The following is a 19,382-nucleotide window of genomic DNA, read 5'->3' on the forward strand; positions in this document are numbered from 1 at the left end:
AACTATTTGTACAAGAAAGGAGTAGGACCAGACAGCAGCTCGGGTATACAATTATATCAACTTTTAAAAAGTACTTAGTATCCTTATTTAATTTGTATTCAAGATCCTCAAATTCCATAAAATTTCTAGTAAGCTCATACACTATATAACTTTTACTTTCTCATATCAATAACAAAACCTTTGAAAATAAAAACATGAATATGTATACCTGTGATTGGGTTGTTACATCCAGAACACTTCTTTGCTACAAAGGTCTTGTAGCAGTCCACACAATAGTAATGATCCTCAACAGCAGTAAAGCGCTGGCCAGATAACTTCTTATGGCAGGTTTCACACACAAAGCAGTCACCGTGCCAAGGTTGGTCCTGATATGTTATCCCTCCAGAAGTGATTGGCTGTAAAACATTAGCACATTGATTTTGTGACTAAGTTTCTTCTACATATTTCTTTATATTGGGTGTAGTAACGGAGGTTTGTTCCGCCCCATAGCAGATTTACTACTCCAGAGGGCTGGGGGGGGGCTCTGTTCTGTGCATAATTTCGTATAATATATATATATATATATATACACACACATACACACACACACACATTTATATACACACATTTATATACACACACTTCCCGATAGGGGGCTCCATCCTGACGGAGGAAGTAATGGATTTTCTGCAAAATTCATCACTTCCCTTAGTAAAAGCACTATACACAAACACTGCCTAGGAACACATTTAACCCTTTGATCGCCCTAGATGTTTAACTCCTTCCTAGCCAACGTCATTAGTACAGTATTGGGGTCACTGATTGCCACAAAGTGTCAGTTTGATGGTCTGATGCATTATTGCAGTCCCAATATAAGTCAATGATCGCTGCCATTACTATTATAAAAAAAAAAAAAATCTAGTACACACACACACACACACACACACACACCATAGTTTTTAGGGGTGCAACGGATCAAAAAAAATTATCGGATCGTTCCTCAGATCACAGTCATGGATCGGATCAGCAAATAATTGAATTTGCAAAAACCTGTGAAAATTTTACCACCATATAGTCCCCACTGTAATATACATCTCCCACACTAATATCCAGGTCATCTCCCCCACTGTAATATTAGCTGGGTATGGCAGGGTATTGCAGAGTATGGAGGGATGGCTGTGACTGAAACTCACAGAGCAGCACTGTGGGCAATGCAGACCATAGCACGTGCTGCCATCCTCTCTCTCCCCTCCACTGTACAGATCTGTACACAGAGGGGAGAGAGGAACCGGCGTCGTCATGACGCCGGTTTGTTTACAAGTGATCGCTCCATCATTTGGCGGAGCAATCACATTGTAAACGGCCGATGGGTGCACCAAGTTGGCCGCCGCTCCGAAATTAGGCCGAAGCCGTTGCCTTTGCTAAGTGCACAAAGCAAGGTCCATAGAGACTAAAGCCCCATACACACTATCAGATTTTCTGCTGATTTTTGTCTTCAGACTTACCAAAACCATGTAGTGTAAGGGCCTGCCCGATTGCATACACATTGAAACTCCTAAGGTTTGACCTCATATTATATGGTTTTGGTAAATCTGAAGGAAAAAAAATCAGCAGGAAATCGGATAGTGTGTATGGGGCTTTAGAGGAACTTGACTGGCCTGCACAGAGTAATGATCTCAACGGAATAGAGAACACCTTTGGGATGACTGTGAGCCAGGCCTTCTTTGCTCAACATCAGTGCCTGACCTCACAAATCCACTTCTGGAAGAATGGTCAAACATTCCCACAGACACACTCCTAAACCTTGTGAACAGCCTTCCCAGAAGCATTGAAGCTGGTATAGCTGCAAAGGTTGGGCCAACTCAATATTGAACCCTACACACAAAAGACCCATACACTCTATACAACTTTTGTTGTCCGATTTCCTTTAGATTTACCAAAACCATGTAGTGCAAGACCTGCCTCATTGCAAACAAAGTGAAATGCTTAAGGTTTGACCTCATATTATATGGTTTTGGTAAATCTGAAGGAAAAAAAAATCTACAGAAAATCATATAGTGTGTATCCAGCTTTAGACTGAGATGCCAATAAAGTTCATATGTGTGTAAAGGCAGCCGTCCCAATACTTTTTGTAATATAGTATATGTAGTAGCCATCACTTCAATCAGTGCTTATACAGGGCAGAGCCTCTCATACCACCCTGTTGCAACATTACTGGAACAATCAGTGCTGTCACATGCTCCTTCATACCCGGATATATTTTTTCCCACTTCTGGCAGCTGGCCAGAATGGCAGGGTCACCGAGGAAAAGCATGTGCTGTCCGGAAGGAGGGTGTTGCATTAAATTAAACCTGTTTACCTGTATGGCATGGCAAAGCAGGGGTCTGGCTTAAGGTTTTCTCCCCAAACCTGTAAAGTAGTATTAGTGATACATCTGATACAAGGACTTTAGATGGTTGCTTTGAATACTTACATTCTTGCACTTTACACAATGTTTTGCAAATTTTTGTTCATGACAGGTGACACAGAAGATATCAGCTCCCTTTGGAAAGAAGCTGCCAGCCCCTATGGACTGCTTGCAGTTGCTGCATGTGAAGCATTCCTCGTGCCAGGCACTACCCTTGTACTCAACATTGCGGCCACCTAGAAAAGTAACAAATCTCAGTTCAAGGGACAGTTATTTTTTTTTTTTTTTTTTTACATGTCACAAATACTCTTACTGTAAAGGCTGATGGCATTTTGACATGATATAAGCAACCCCCCTTTTCTCTGTCCACTTTTTTGTGTGTGGTCGCAGCAAGCCAGGGGGGATTCATGCATGAATCTATCTATGGTCGCCGCTGCCGCCCCCTGTTCATGTGCATATGAATTAAAGCGGCAGGGTTTCTTTGGAAGCACCTGATTAGAGCCATGGGCTCTAATAGGCTTCCAAAAGGGTAAACAGCAGGGGCACTGCTTTTTTAGCACCAGCCGCCACTGTTTCCTGCTCAAAGGTTTCTGCGGTTCGAAGTAGAACAGCAGCATTTTCAGTTTGTAGCCTTGCCCTTCGGGCTAGCTACAGCACCCCGGGTGTTTACAAAAGTGCTGGCCCCCGCCTCTAGCCAGGTTAAGGGCACAGGGCATAAAGCCCCATACACACCATCAGATTTTTTGCTGATTTTTTTCTTCAGATTTATCAAAACCATGTAGTGCAAGGGCCTGCCTGATTGCATACAAACTGAAACTCCTAAGGTTTGACCTCCTATTATATAGTTTTGGTAAACCTGAAGGGAAAAAAAAACAGCAGAAAATCAGCAGTGTGTATGGGGCTTTACAGTCTTGACGTACCTAGACGATCTATTGATTATAGACCAATTGGTGGCTCGTTTGGAGAAAAGTGTACACATTACAACCAGTTACCTGAAAAGTCTGGGTTGGATTCTCAACCTAGAGAAGTCTTCCTTAAAACCGCTAAAAAAGCTGGAGTATTTGGGCCTGATCATAGACAGCCCAGAAAAAGGTGTTCTTGCCTCAGGCAAAAATCAACTCCATAAGAGAGCTGATGCGGATGGTCAGGTCGAAAGGAGGTCCCTCCATTCGCCTTTGCATGAGGTTGTTAGGAAAGATGGTGGCTTTATTGGAAGCGGTTCCCTATGCCCAGTTCCATTCTAGACTGTTGCAAAACAGTAGCCCGTCTACTTGAAACAAAACGATCCAAGCTTTAGACTTGCCAATACGGCTGTCCCAAAGACTCAGTTGGTGGCTACTAACCCAGAATCTGCTGAAAGGAAAAATCCTTCAGAGCAGTTATCTGGAAAGTGGTAACGACAGACGCCAGCCTTTTAGGCTGGGGAGCAGTACTAGAGAAGATACCTGTCCAGGGACAGTGGTCAAGAACTGAAAGAGCCTTGCCCATCAATACCTTAGAGATTCGGGCAGTGCGTTTGGCTCTGAAGGTTTGGACTTTCAGGGGATTGTTCTGTCAGGATGCAATCAGAAAATGCCACAGCTGTGGCCTATATCAGTCAACAAGGGGGCACCAAGAGTCTTGCAGCACAGACAGAGGTGAACCATATTTTAACTTGGGCAGAAAGGAACGTTCCGTGCCTATCTGCAGTCTTCATTCCGGGAGTAGAGGATTGGCAGGCGGACTATCGGAGTCACAAGCAGTTATTCCCGGGGACATGGTCTCTTCACCCAACATTTTTTGGGCTGTTTGCCAAAGATGGGGGACACCGGACGCAGATCTTCTAGCATCCAGATTCAACATGAAGTTAGTCAACTTTGTGTCCAGGACAAGGGATCCACTCGCATGCGGAACAGATGCGTTGGTGAACCCGTGGGATCAGTTCTCACTGATTTATGCATTTCCCCCTATTCGGTTGCTGCCACGACTGCTTTGCAGGATCAAGCTGGAAAGGAAGCTGGTAATTCTGGAAGCACCAGCATGCCCCACAAGGTCATGGTATGCAGAAATCGTAAAGATGGCAGTGGAAGATCCATGGGCCCTTCCACTACGGCCAGACCTACTCTCACAGGGGCCGATATTCCATCCCTCCTTAAGAACACTAAATTTAACGGCTTGGCTATTGAAACCACATTCTGAAGAAACATGGGCTATCTGGGTCAGTTATCTCTACCTTGATTAATGCAAGGAAGCCAGCTTCCAGAACTATTATAGAGTCTGGAGGGCATGTGTTTCCTGGTGTGAATCTAAGGGTTGTCAAGCTCGGAGGTATCTCATAGGCAGAATTCTTGCCTTTCTACAATAAGGTGTAGAGATGAAGTTGGCCTTGAGTACCATTAAGGGCCAAGTCTCAGCTTTATCTGTCTTATTTCAAAGACCACTTGCTACACATTCTTTAGTCCAGGGTTTTATGCAAGGGGTGATGCGGCTTAATCTGCCAGTTAAATCACATTTGAGCCCTTGGGCCTTGAACTTCGTTTTGTCAATGTTAAAAAAACAGCCATTTGAACCAATACAGAATATTCCTTCTGACAAGGAAGCTAGTCTTTCGGTTGCTATATCCTCAGCAAGGAGGGTTTCGGAACTGACTGCTCTTTCTTGTAAAGAGTCATACTTAATTACTCATGAGGAAATAGTGGTGTTATGCCCCTGTCCAGATTTTTTTTGCCAAAAAGTGGCCTATTGTCCGGTCATCGTTTTTTCCAAAACCATATTCCAGGGAAGAGAAGTCCCTACATTGTCTTGATGTGGTGAGAGCGGTCAAAGTCTATTTAGAGACGACTGCTCAGATTCAGAAGATAGGTCTTATTTGTTCTACCCGAAGGACCTAAGAAAGGACAGGTAGTGTCAAAATCCACTGTCTCCAAGTGGATTTGGCAGGTTATGATTAAATTTCTGGTATGCAGATTATTGAAAAACTGCAAAGCGATTGATATGTGTGTTGTGACTATGTTGGGCAAGTTGGGAGAGGAATCCTGCATTCAAAAGTGAATGATTGAATAGGAAATACGAATTTTAGCCATGCAACAGGAAATCCTGGTTTATGACCATGTCCTACTAGTATTCAGCTAAAGATCTTTCCTTGTTTGATAAGCTGTGTGCGTGCCGCTAGGTCAGAAAGCTACTGGGCTTTGGGGCAGGGAATCCTCTAAAAAGTTTGATTCGAGGTATGCCAGGTGGAATTGGAAACTATCCCTCTGTTCTAAGAAGGTGTGAACTTTCTGTAGCCTGCACTATGTACATTTCAGCTGGGCTTTGACACGGATTTATCCTCATTGGATCTGAGAAAAGTGTACACCAGCCTGTGGAAAAAGATAAGTTGTAATGTGTAAATGCAGGTCAGCAACTGAACAATCATAACTTGATCAATTATTCTTACAAAAGGGATTCTGATCACCAGTCAGGTCTTTGCGACCTATTGGATTCCCCATGTTTAGGCACTTATCCATGATTGCTCAGATAAATAGGGTGCATTGGGTTCCCCTCACAGGACTATAGAACAGCGAATCAAACCCTGCCTCTCACCAAAAATTCCAAGTGGAGCAGTGACTAAATGACTAAACAAACATTTTCATGTCAAGGTGCGTTTTTCTTGAAAAAGCTCTAAGAAATCAGATAAAGCACTGTACCTGGCTGGATTTGCTTGTGGCATCCACTGCAGCGCAGGGCATCCTCCCGGTTGGTGCATTTAGGGCACTGAATTTTATTGTCTTTGAAAACAAATTGTTCGTTGGCCAGAGGATGGTAACACTTGTAACAGCGAAAGCAGGTGTCATGCCAATACCGGTTCTTGTAATGGAGCTCCTAAATATCAACAAGAAAGCATCAATATGTATATTAAAAGGGAACTCCCTGTGTTTACACACACACAACATATATATGGCAGCCAATAATATACAATTGGTACCCTAATCTTTGCCATCTGACAGCAGTGCAACAGTTGCAGGTGAAAGTGTAAGTGTTTGATTGCCCAGCAATTCTGGCTACCGAGTACCAGGCCTATTATGAATTCCCGGATAAAGTTAACACTTGCTTTAACCACTTCCTGTCTAGAAGTGCATTACCAAGTAAAGGTAATGTAATGTATATAATGTAAATGTAAAACTACAAAAAAATAATAAAAGACATCTTTTAAGGTGCAGCTGCCCCCCCCCCCCCCCCCCAAATACTTACCTGATCTCAGTCCAGCACTGTGCACTAGAGTAGCGTTGTTAGTTCCTGCTACTATTAATCAAATCCACATTATGGCTCAAGATCAACCCGCATGAGTGGGGGGGGGGGGGCGGGGGGTTGAGGGGCGCTGGCAGAAGTGTGTGAAAAACACACCAAAACAGATGCAATAACTGTCAAGTTTACCTATAAAATTATTGATAGCTTGACAAGGACAGGATATAGCTACAAGTATAGCAGAAAAAAAAATTCAGTCCCCATTATTCAAGCAACACAGATCTCTGCACAACATCACAACCTAACATCCCATTCTAAGTGGTACATACCTCACCTTGCCTGTATTTAAAGCATTTTTTACAAGGACAAGATGAGCTTTGTGTGGTTTGTTTCCAGATGCATTTATAGTAACTGATGCATGCAGTCACCATTACATAAAAGCAGCTGTGTGCTAAGAAAAACAAACGTTTGAAAAACAGATCACCACGGTAGTAAAGATTATTCATGCATAATCCTGTTTTTCTTTTATTCTAGCTTATTGGCTCTGTCATTCAATATCATACACCACCCTGTGAGCTAATGAATGTTTTTCCACTAGAGGGTACAAGTGCATTTCTAAAGACAAGCATATTCTGTCAGAAACATTGATATTGTGTTAAAGTATCTCTAGACCAGCCTTTTGCCACGAAGGTCCCTTCAGGAGGTTGCTAGGGGTTCCTTGAGCAGTAAGCAATTTCTGCACCTCGGATAAGTAATCATTGACCCTCATGATTTTTTTTTAGCTATCTGTAAGGGGAGGTGGGGGCAATCTTTCAACTGACCATCAATGTAAAGAGCTTTTTTTTTGCTGTGATGGACCCCTATGCAAGATGGTCCTTCTGCCACTAAACATCAAAGGGGGCCCTTTTCTGCTGACTATTATTGGGAGGGGCATTTCACTGACCAAAAAGAGAACAATAACATTTATACTCTGTCCATTTTATGCTCATTATTAGATTAATTTATTTAATTATCATTACTAAAATATAAATGTCTTATACGTGAAGTATACAATATTCACTATTCTTTATTTTTATATCTCGACCTACTGTTAATGCTAATGTACTGTGAGCTGTAGATACAGCAACTATTAGTTGGGGTTCAGATTTGACAGTTATTGGAAGGTTCCTGTGTGTTTAAAAGTTTGAGAAAGGCTGCTCTAGACAGTGGACAATGTTAGCTTGGCCTGTCTGTTTATTGTCAGATAAGGGTGAATTTTTATGTCAATAGGCTCTCTCATCCCAAAGTCAGTCAGGATTATGAATGGGGGGGCATTACCCTCCCCCTCATAGGAATAGGCTTGTGTGTTTGTATAGAATACAGAACATTACTATCTTGCATATCCTTTGGTCTTGCCTGCCTGTTCTCCAACCCTTCTGGACAAGTGTATGCACCACCTCACAAAGATTTACAGACGATCCAGCTTCTTTCCTATTGCAGCATAACCATATCCCTAAACAAACAAATAATCAGTTCTCCCCCTCCTGATTATTGCCGCTAGATGTTGTGTCCCAAGATGTTTAAAACAGCCCCAGTCCCCCCATGGCTATGTGGGTGACAAAAGTAAATGAAATTGAACAGATGGAAAATCTATTTGCCTCAGACAGGAACATTGATCTACTGGAATGATTTTTCTTTCACCTCCAAATACAAAAGCTTGCTACATAACAGCCTTAACCACTTACAGAGCGGACCATTTTGCTGGTCAAAGACCAGAGCACTTTTTGCGATTCGGCACTGCGTCGCTTTAACTGACCATTGCGCGGTCGTCCGATGTGGCTCCCAAACAATATTGACGTCCTTTTTTCCCCACAAATAGAGCTTTCTTTTGGTGGTATTTGTTTACCCCTGCGGTTTTTATTTTTTGCACTATAAACAAAAATAGAGCGACAATTTTGAAAAAAACAATTTTTTTTTTACTTTTTGTTATAATAAATATCCCCCAAAAATATATAAAAAAAATAAAATTTCCCTCAGTTTAGGCGGATACGTATTCTTCTACATATTTTTGGTAAAAAAAAAAAATCACAATAAGCGATTATTGATTGGTTTGCGCAAAAGTTATAGCGTTTACAAAATAGGGATAGTTTTATAGCATTTTTATTAATTTTTTATTATTTTTTTTTTTTTTTACTAGTAATGGCGGCGATCAGCGATTTTTATTGTGACTGCGACATTGTGGGGGACCCATCGGACATTTTTGACACATTTTTGGGACCTTTGTCATTTATACAGTAATCACTGCTATATAAATGCAGTGATTCCTGTGTAAATGACACTGGCCGTGAAGGGGTTAACCAGTGGGTGGCAGCGTATGGGTTAAGTGTTCCTAGGGGTGTGTTACTAACTGTGGGGGGGGTTGGGCTTTCATTTAGTGGACACTGATCTCTGCTCCAATCACATGGAGCAGAGATCAGCGTCACTAGTTGCTAGGCAGAATGGAGAAATGCTGTTTACACGGCATTTCCTCCATTCAGCCATCCCGTGAGACGATCGCGGGTATGCCCGCGGCGATAGAGTCCGTGGGTCCCGTGACCGGACTCACGGGGGTCCCGACCAGCGCGGGAGTGCGCCGCTGGCGGCGCGCTCCCGATGGCAGGGCGGCATTGAAGATTGGACGTACCTGTACGCCAATATGCCTGCCCGTGCCATTCTGTCAACGTACATCGTCGTGCGCTGGTCGGTAACCAGTTAAAGTGGATGTAAACCCTCTCCTATGCTCAGTAAAGTGAACAGGCTCAGATGATACACAGAGATTAAACAAATCTCCCTACATAAGTTTTATATGCACGTTATATGGACTGCGAATACACGTGGGCTGCGAGTACCTGTGTGTTGTATTGTTGAGTACTAGTTTCAGGAAGCTAGTTAGTTAAGTTGGACAGGGTATAATCCCCCATCCTCAATAAATTAGTAGGCAAGATGCCCGGAGGGTGTGGAGATGCCACTCGGTGTACATCATGTGGCATGTATGCATTCCTTGATCATCTGATCGAGGGCAAATACTGCTGTGCAAAATGTAAGCACATTGTTTCCCTGGAAGCCCAGGTTCTGAATCTAGGGAAGCAACTTTCAGCACTGAGAACTCCCTCCATACTAAAGGAGAGCCAGGAACATACATGGCAGGCAACGGCAGGGGCCAGCACAGAGGCGGGTGGAGACAAAGAGGTGCAGGCACTAGAAAAGAGTAGATGGGTGACAGGAAGGTTAGAGGAGAAAATGCCAGGGAGGCCAATCCTGGGCTGGAACATCCCAATAAGTACGCTCCATTAAGTGACATTGGTGAAACCAGTCAGGGACCAGCACTGCTGGAGCTGAGGGACTCCCTTAGCTGCCAGGGGAAGAACTCCAGCGAGAGTTGGGGGGGGAAGGGAAAGGAAAGAGATTCTGGTGGTAGGGGACTCAATTCTTAGAAGGACAGAGGGCAAACCGTGACAAAGACCTGAAGCGCCGAACTGCATGCTGTCTACCGGGTGCTCGGGTTCGACACATCATGGATCTGGTGGACAGATTACTGGGAGGGGCTGGGGAAGACCCAGCTGTCATGGTGCAAGTTGGCACCAATGACAAAGTCAGAATCAGGTGAAGTGTCCTAAAGAATGATTTTTAGTGACTTAGGAGTAAAATTGAGGAAAAGGACCTCCAAAGGTAGTATTCTCGAATACTACCGGTAACTCGAGCCACATCAGAAAGCCAGAGGGAGATTAGGGAAGTAAACAAGTGGCTGAGGAGCTGGTATAGTAAGGAGGTGTTTGGGTTTCTGGAGAACTGAGTCGACTTCTCAGTTGGTCACCAGTTCTACAGAAGGGACAGACTGCACATAAATGAGGAGGGTGCAGATCTGCTGGGAGTAAAGATGGCCAAAATGTTAGAGGGGCTTTTAAACTAGGCAATGGGGGGGGGGTCCAGAGGCAGAGATAGTCAGCACGGAGCATATTCCAGATGGTAGTATTGGGGGCATTAGTGGTAGGTTGACTAAAGCACATAAACCTGAGGCAAATATAGTAACAAGTACTATTTGCAATCTCGGAACACCCAATAAGAGGACAGTATGCGACCGGTCTAAACTGTGTGCGATGTTCACCAATGCCAGGAACCTGGCAGATAAGATGGGAGAACTAGAGATACTGTTGTATGAGGAGGATTTCGATTTTGTGGGAATTTCAGAGACTTGGTTCAACAGCTCTCATGATTGGCTGGCAACCATTCAAGGGTATATCCTTTATCGCAGGGATAGAGAAGGTAAAAAAGGGGGAGGGGTAAATAATACAGGGAGTATGCTTATAGGGCCCCTAGCCTGAGGGAGAAGGGGGAGACGGACCTCCTATCACAATTTGGATTAGCAGCAAGGATGGGAAGTGTCATCATAATGGGGGATGTTAATTATCCAGACATAGACGAATGCGTGGTTCCTTCCACCCAGTCTAAGGCTCACCAGTTCCTAGATGTCTTGCAAGACAATTTCAGATGGTAGGCACACCAACTAGAAACAAAGCTTTACTAGCCTTACTGATTACCAACAATACAGGCCTGATCACGGACGGATGTGGAAATAAGGGGCAATTTAGGAAACAGCGATCACAGGTCAATTAGCTTCAGTATAATTCACACAAATAGGAAACATAAGGGGAATACAAAGATGTTGAATTTCAAAAGGGCAAACTTCCCTAAACTATGAACCTTGCTATAAGATATAAATTGGGATAAAATATTAGGAACAAATAAAACAGAGGAAAAATGGGTTTTCTTTAAGAGCATATTAAATAAGGGCATTAGCCAGTGCATCCCGTTGGGAAATAAATTTAAAAGAGCGAAAAAAAGTCCTGGATGGCTTAACTCCAATGTAAAAATGCATATAAAAGCAAAGGAGAAGGCCTTCAAAAAAATACAAGGCTAAGGGATCATCATCAGCATTCAGACTTTACAAAGAATGCAACAAGGAATGTAAGGGTGCAATTAGGGCAGCTAAAGATAAAATATAAGATAAAACACGAAAGACACATAGCAGAGGAGAGCAAAAAAAATCCAAAATAATTCTTTAAAGTATATAAACAGTAAAAAAGGAGGACAGATCATATTGGCCCCATAAAGAATGGGAAAGTAAATCTGGTTACAAAAGGATGGGGTGATGGCGAAGGTATTGAATTTATTCTTCACGAGGGAATCGGGGGCTTCCGTAACCAAAACTAATTAGAAACAGACTTGGAAAATTTAACATTAATAAATCAACAGGACCAGATGGCTTACACCTGAGGGTCATGGGGGAACTCAGTCAAGTAATTGCCAGAACACTGTTCCTCATTTTTACTGACAGTCTACTAACTGGAATAGTACCAGCTGGAGAAAAGCCAATGTAGCTCCAATATTTAAAGAAAGGGCCAAAAAACATCCCTGGGAGCTACAGACCAGTTAGCCTAACATCAATAGTATGCAAGCTCTTGGAAAGGATGATAAGGGATTATATATACACAAGATATTAGTAATGAAAATGGTATCATTAGCAGAAATCAGCATGGATTCACAAAGAATCATTCTTGACAAACTAATCTATTAACATTCTATGAGGAGGTGAGCTGCCATCGCGATAAAGGAAGGCCTGTAGGTGTGGTGTACCTGGATTTTGCAAAAGCATTTGACACAGTTCCCCATAAACGTTTACTGTATAACGTAAGGTCTGTTGGCATGGACCATAGGGTGAGTTCATGGATTGAAAACTGGCTACAAGGGCGAGTTCAGAGGGTGGTAATAAATGGGGAGTACTCGGAATGGTCAGGGGTGGAAAGTGGGGTCCCCCCAGGGTTCTGTGCTGGGACCAATCTATTTAATTTGTTCATAAACGACCTGGAGGATGGGGTAAACAGTTCAATCTCTATTTGCGGACAATACCAAGCTAAGCAGGGCAATAACTTCTCCGCAAGATGTGGAAACCTTGCAGGAAGAGCTCAACAAATTAATGGGTTGGGCAACTACATGGCAAATGAGGTTTAATGTGGAAAAATGTAAAATAATGCATTTGAGTGGCAAAAATATGAATGCAATCTACTCACTGGGGGGAGAACCTCTGAGAGAATCAAGGATGGAAAAGAACCTGGGGGTCCTAGTAGATGATAGGCTCAGCAATGGCATGCAATGCCAAGCTGCTGCTAACAAAGCAAACAGAATATTGGCATGCATTAAAAAGGGGATCAACTCCAGAGATAAAATGATAAATCTCCCGTTCTACAAGACTCTGGTCTGACGGCACCTAGAGTATGCTGTCCAGTTCTGGGCACAAATCCTCAGGAAGGATGTACTCGAAATGGAGTGAGTACAAAGAAGAGCAACTAAGCTAATAAAGGGTCTGAAGGATATTAGTTATGAGGAAAGGTTGCGAGCACTGAACTTATGCTCTCTGGAAAATAGACACTTGAGAGGGGATATGATTTAAATTTATAAATACTGTACTGGTGACCCCACAATAGGGATAACACTTCAGTGGAAGGGAGTTTAATAAGACACGTGGCCACTCATTAAGATTAGAAGAAAAGAGGTTTAACCAAAAACTGTGTAGAGGGTTCTTTACTGCAAGAGGATGTGGAATTCCCTTCCACAGACGGTGGTTCCAGTGGGGAGCATCAATAGTTTAAAAAAACGATTAAATAAGCACCTGAACGACCACAACATACAAGGATATACAAAGTAATACGGACATATAATCACACACATAGGTTGGACTTGAACCTCACCTACTATGCAACTATATTTGCTGTCTTCAGCTTTCTACATTCTTTAGAAAAGGGCACATCGCGTTAGAAATCTTTCTTCCCATTTCAGCAGTGAGAGGGGAGTCTGGGCATACACTGTGTGACAGCTGATTGGAGGAAAGGCAGGCACACGCTCCCCCTCCACATAGGGGCGAGGAATGAAGAAACATGCAGAACAGTGCTGTGAATAGACCAGCTCCCTGCTCATCTACCTCTATGCACCCACCGACACAAATTTCCAGCTGCTTTTATTGCCCGTGTCAGAAGTTATCATGCTGATAACAGTGGAACGGAGCAGCAGAAAGACACAGGACTTAGGGCTTTGGAGAGAGAAGAAGTAAACACTGCAGATATATGTGCCTAGGTCAGATTTCATGAATGGAGTTTACATCCACCAACACAATTGTGACTCTCTCTCGACAGGGGGAAGAATACATTCAGTTCCCAAATGTATTTGGCCTACTGCCCCCTTTTCAGAAAAAAAAAATGCTATGCGTCTACCTGGAAACCTACCTTCTTTAAAGTGATTGGAAATGATCACCTTGTAAAACAACCCATAAAGTTTATAATCGAAATAAAAAAGGCAAGACATTTTTTGTATAGATCTAAAGGGAAATAAACTTTTTTTTTTATAGTGATCACATTCCCTCTGTTCTCCACTGCATAAGAGCTGGGGGGAGGGAGAAGCAGCAGTACACTGAGCTTCCCTGTGACATGCCATACCAGATACATATCCATGCATACAGGAAAGGGGGGTGCCCCTCCTAAACAATACAAGGCCACATAACTTCAACACGGGGAGAGGTTCTCTGGCCTATACAGTGTGAAAGAGCAGTTTGTTTGTGTGACCGGAAACCGCCTGTTGCTCCCTGGGGATGCAGCAGAAGCACAGCCACGGGTCCCAATTATGGCAGATGTGTAGGCGAGTGGCCCCAAATGCACATTGTCTGTGTCTGGGGCTGTACACCTGCACCCACACATTTGTCACATTAGGACCCGGGGGCAGAAGAACACAGAACATAAACAATTCAACTGATAGATCATGTATGGTGTGGTGGCAGAACAGTTAATGCCAGTAGCCACCATAAGGGCCTGTGCAGACTGGCTTTTGTTCACTTCAGACAGGTTTTACATTCTCATGCTAGTCTATGGGAAAGCAAAATCTACTTTAAGCAGATAAAATGCAGGACCAATGTAAGTATGCATGTGCCATACCTGACCTATCCCTGTGTAAAATGGAAATCACTATAGTGGGCACCTCTACATGGTTGGCGCTAGCTTGCTGCTCCTGGGCTGAGCAGCTGCCCTGCTGATTAGTGAACACAGGGGTTTGCTCACTCAGCACAGGTGCCATTCAGAGCATGCCTTGGTATTGATTGGATGAGGTGGAGATAATGTCACCGCCCTGCCTCTCCACCTTGTCGAATCCGAGAATGCCTTGGAGTCATTAAGAATACGATTCAATCTCTGAATGATATCTTTGCCGAGCGAGCAACTACCGGTGTACACTATGCAGCAAGGCAGCTGCTTAGCACAGGACCCGGAAGCGTGGGAGGATCACTGTAGTAACAGTAATTGTCAGCTTCCATAGGGATTCGCCATATGGCGTATGCATGCTTTAATTGGTCCAATCTAAGCTTCAAGGTGGACTATCATGGTTTAGGTATAATTTTTAATTTTCTAAACCGATATACAAATAGTTGTTACTGAAATTTTATATTTTTTTACAAATAAAAATAGGACACTGGTTCCACCAAACATTATGGATGTGCTAAACAATTTTCTAAAAGCTAACAATGTATGGCCATACAATGTAAAATACAGCTGTAGCTGTGGCACCTGGGAGCCACGACTGCAGCATATTCTACTCATAGGAGTGCACTGCAGAAAACCTGTGTGTGTCTATACAAATGTAATTGCAGACAACATTGTTTACATTTCGTTTACAAACACACCGGTGTGTGTGCGCACTAGTAAATTTTACACATCAGCTCAGTCTTCAGTCTGTGATACAATTTGCATTGTAGTTGTGGTTTCTTCATTGAAAAAGCTTCTGAAGAATCCACTTCTTATGGCTAGTGTTTTCCATTGTTTTTTTTTTGTTTTTATTTTTTATTACATTTGAATAACTTTAAATAACCAGATTATGTTTTTGCATCTCACCTTGGAATCAACCCCAATGGGTTTCCTGCATTCAGCGCAAGTGTTTGCAACAATCTTCTCAAAACACTTCACACAGCAGTTGTGTCCATCCTTCTCAACATACTTCTTGCCTTGCAGAGGGGCTCTGCAGTAATGGCAGTCGAAGCGTTCAGACATTGTGCCCACAGTGTAGTGGCGGGGACCTAATAATAGAAAAAATGAAAGGTGAAGGATTATATTTTGTCTCCTATTTCTGGTTAAGAAACCAATACACACCTATTCCATATGCAATGTACATTTTTACTTTCTATGCCCATGCTGAAACCTTGACTGCTAATATATGAATTTATATGTTGGGGAAGGGTTTCAAAATGACATAGTTCATCAAGTTGAAAAAGACCGTTACATATTCGTCAAGTTAATATACAGTTATATATTGTGTATTTAGGATCCAGTTATTTGAAATAAACTCAACTGAGCTGGCTAGAACCATTTATTAAGGGGAGTCTATGCCGCATTATTGTGATTTTTTTTTTTTTATTGTTATCCATCTGAAATTATATTGCTTTGTATCAGAGAAGGGCTAGCAGTAGGGGGAAAGGGTTAAATGCCCCTTTTGGGATCCCTTATTCAGAACAGAAAAAGGACACCCATAAAGTGGTTAAGATGATGTCGCTATGGGCATATTATGGAGTTCGTTTTGCATCTCAACCATTTTTCTTCTTCGTTTTAATTCAACATAGTTGTGAAAGAATGTATGCAATTTAGGAGCAATATTCTTCAAAAAGCATGCTACTGTTAACATGTGCTATCCAGCCACTGTGGCACCACACATGTCGTCCTTGCAGAGTAGAATACATATTTTTATACAGTTTCAGAAGGCTCCCTTTGCTTTCAATGGACCAGATACATAACATACAGATTCATGTGACAAAATTATTAAAGTATATTTAGGAGCCAATGTCAAATCTCTCATTTGTCCAGTGATTGGATCCACAGGATATTATACTTCAGGTTAAGATATCTCAAATGTTAAAAGGGGTTGTAAACCCTTGTTTATAAACATGCCTATACTTGCCTGCGCTGCACAATTGTTTTGCACAGAGCAGCCCTGATCCTCTTCTTCTGGGTTGCCCTGCCGGGGCTCCTGGCCCCTGATTTTCATCAGGTGCCCCAACATAAAGCCGCCTTCCATGGGGGAACCAGCGCGGGCACGTTAAGAGTCCTGCAGCAGCATTCATTGACAGACAGCGGGACTCAGCCTCGCCCCCCACGTCACTGGATTTGATTGACAGCAGTGGGAGCCAATGGTTCCTGCTGCTACCAATCTGTCCAATGATGAGAGAGACAGCAGCTGGAACCGCTGTGATTATGCACATCATTGTATCGGATAGACTCCGGTAAGAAAAAGGGGGTCCGGGGCTGAAGCACATAGAATGTATTAAGGTGAAAACCCTTGAGGCTTTACAACCACTTCAAGGTGTTTCCAGACCAAACAGGTGATATAATAATTTGTTCTATTTTGACTGCCTCCTCCTGGATCATCAATGGCAACCTCCCAATTATCATGTATAACAGGTTGAACCCCCTCTTAAGAAACTGTACTTTTTATTCAGCCATCAATAGTACACCAAGTAACGCTACAACTAATAACTTACTTTAACCTCATTTACATTTCCCTTTTAATAATGCCATGTAGCTTGTAGGCCTGGGCAAGGTCAACAGATTTTTTTTATACATTTTCCTTTGGAGGCTTTTAGTATTAGAGATACAATGATTACAGTTAAAACTGCCTCCCCATGGTTATGCCTTTCCAATTTTTGTTGAAAAGGGTTTGCTGCTGGGGGAAATTACATTTTGTCAGTGCTAGATTTTTAAAAAATGCACAGTAGCAGCATGCTGATCAAGACAGCTTTCCTCTGCCAGATCACATTTTTGAACATTATTTTTTCATTAACATAGAACATACAAACTTTTACAGAAAGGCAAAAAGTTTTTTACTATACACTTGACAGAACTTTAAAATGCACATCAAAAACATATTTACCTCATACTTAAAGTGGTTGTAAACTCTCACATATACCCAGTGAAGGGCCTAGCCTCAGGTGATGCACAAAGATTAAACAAATCAGCCTACATAAGATGTACCTGTTTTTTCAGCATTCCTCTCTCCTCTACATAAGTTCAAAGTCCAGAATTCACATAGCATTTCTGAGCATCCAAAGGCAGGAGGTGGGAATCTGACTGTGCATACTGCACAGCATAGAGCTGAGAGTAATCAGAGACCTGAGTGGAGTGAATGGACACACCCTCCTCTACACAATAATTTTTTTAGGTCAGAGGTTTACAAATCACTTTAAATGAGCAAAAAATAAATAAAAATAATGGTATTCTATTCTTTGTCAGCTAAGGCAGTAATTTAAGTACTTTGATGGCTAGCTCATTACCAAGGAATACAATATAATGTAACGGTTTCAAGTGCAGCACTGTTGGCCAGTAATAATTCATGGCAAAGGGCTTAATCTGTCTCTGCAATGACTAAACAGCCAAAATCATGGAATGTAAAATGGGTCCGTGGGAAGGATCACTGTTTGGGTTTCTTGCTTTGTTATGAAGTGTTTATCAACAGTGATTCACCAGTCAAGTATACTCTTGATGAGACATACTAAAAGTGTTAACGTTTTTGGCCAAAAGTTGCAGCAGAAAGAATGCATCTCTCTAAATGATGACCTTATAAAGGCTCGGATGTGCCCTTGTAGTGATGCATACTGGTGTGAATTTTCTAAAACTGCAGCAGACAGAATCTGGAGCAGCTGTACACAGAAGCTAATCATATTCTAGCTTCAGTTCATTCTGTTAAGCTTTGAACGTGAATGTTAGAAACAAACTGGTTGCCTTGCACAGCTGCTCCAGTCTTAGCAAATTCCCCCCACTGTACAGTAAGCACTGAATATAGTGGGTGCCTTTCTGTACCCTGTATTTTAACTTGTTCTCACTGGTAATTTTTCTGCACTCATATCATGTCAGCTTAGCTGCATCTTGGAATGTTCAATGTTGTAATGCATCTTAGGATAAAATTAAATAAAATTTCACTGAATTTTATAAGGAAATAATCAGAGGTTGAAAAGGTGCATCAGAAACTACTGGAAGCCAAGGCAACCTTGCCATATTGCCAACACTAGATTTCTTTTCTACAAGCAAAGAGTTTACGGTGTCTGTTGTAGAACTGTAACCGGCTTTCTACCACATTCCACTCCTATAGAAGTGCATGCAACTCAGAGCTGATTTAATTGTCCCAGGAAGGGTGTAGACATGGTATATTCTACACCAATGTTCCCTCAGCATTAGGCACTGTGGATAAGCCGACTTGCCTCATTACTAAGTAACACGTACGTAGAGCCAAATTATAAAAGTTATTTGTATTTAGTTTTGATCAACCAAAATAGATCTTTTCCTTGCAAGGTGTGTAAGAAAAAGTTGGAAGAATTAACTTTGATCTACCTTGAAAGCTGCGTAACAGAATCATTATAAGGAATACATTGAATGGACAAAACATTGTATTCCTATCGGAGTTCTGTCCTAAATCTAATATACGTGATGGCTTATTTTCCATCTTTGCAATAAAATTAGATTTAATATTTTGTGGTTTACTATTCTATGTCATTTCAGTATGACATAGATATATACTTGTCATTTAAAAAAAATAAAAAATAAATAGATCACAACACAATCTTTATGTTAACCTTGACCTTGTTTTTATAGCTTGCAAAATAACTTCTCATCACCGGCTACTAAATAAAGTGGGTGAAAACATATGGTGACAGCTGTTATGAAGAAGGGGTTAAAGATAAAAGGTTGGAAAGAGA

General features: G+C 42.1%; 1 protein-coding gene across 2 annotated transcripts in view; it reads right to left on the reverse strand.

The window, feature by feature from the left end:
• FHL1 (four and a half LIM domains 1) overlaps positions 1-19,382 on the reverse strand; it is a 131,007-nt gene that overhangs the window by 7,326 nt on the left and 104,299 nt on the right. For both annotated transcript variants that reach the window (XM_077490956.1, XM_077490880.1), the window contains exons 2-5: positions 15,538-15,719; positions 6,055-6,229; positions 2,453-2,622; positions 209-395 (exon numbers count right to left, since the gene is read on the reverse strand). In XM_077490956.1, coding sequence (XP_077347082.1) covers positions 209-395; positions 2,453-2,622; positions 6,055-6,229; positions 15,538-15,693 — 688 coding nt within the window. In that variant the 5' untranslated portion in view covers positions 15,694-15,719. The remainder of the gene's footprint in view (positions 1-208; positions 396-2,452; positions 2,623-6,054; positions 6,230-15,537; positions 15,720-19,382) is intronic.

The sequence above is a fragment of the Lithobates pipiens genome, unplaced genomic scaffold, assembly GCF_037356315.1.
Source record: "Lithobates pipiens isolate NorthernLeopardFrog02 unplaced genomic scaffold, aLitPip1_a1.2 Scaffold_1, whole genome shotgun sequence".
Lineage (NCBI taxonomy): Eukaryota > Metazoa > Chordata > Amphibia > Anura > Ranidae > Lithobates > Lithobates pipiens.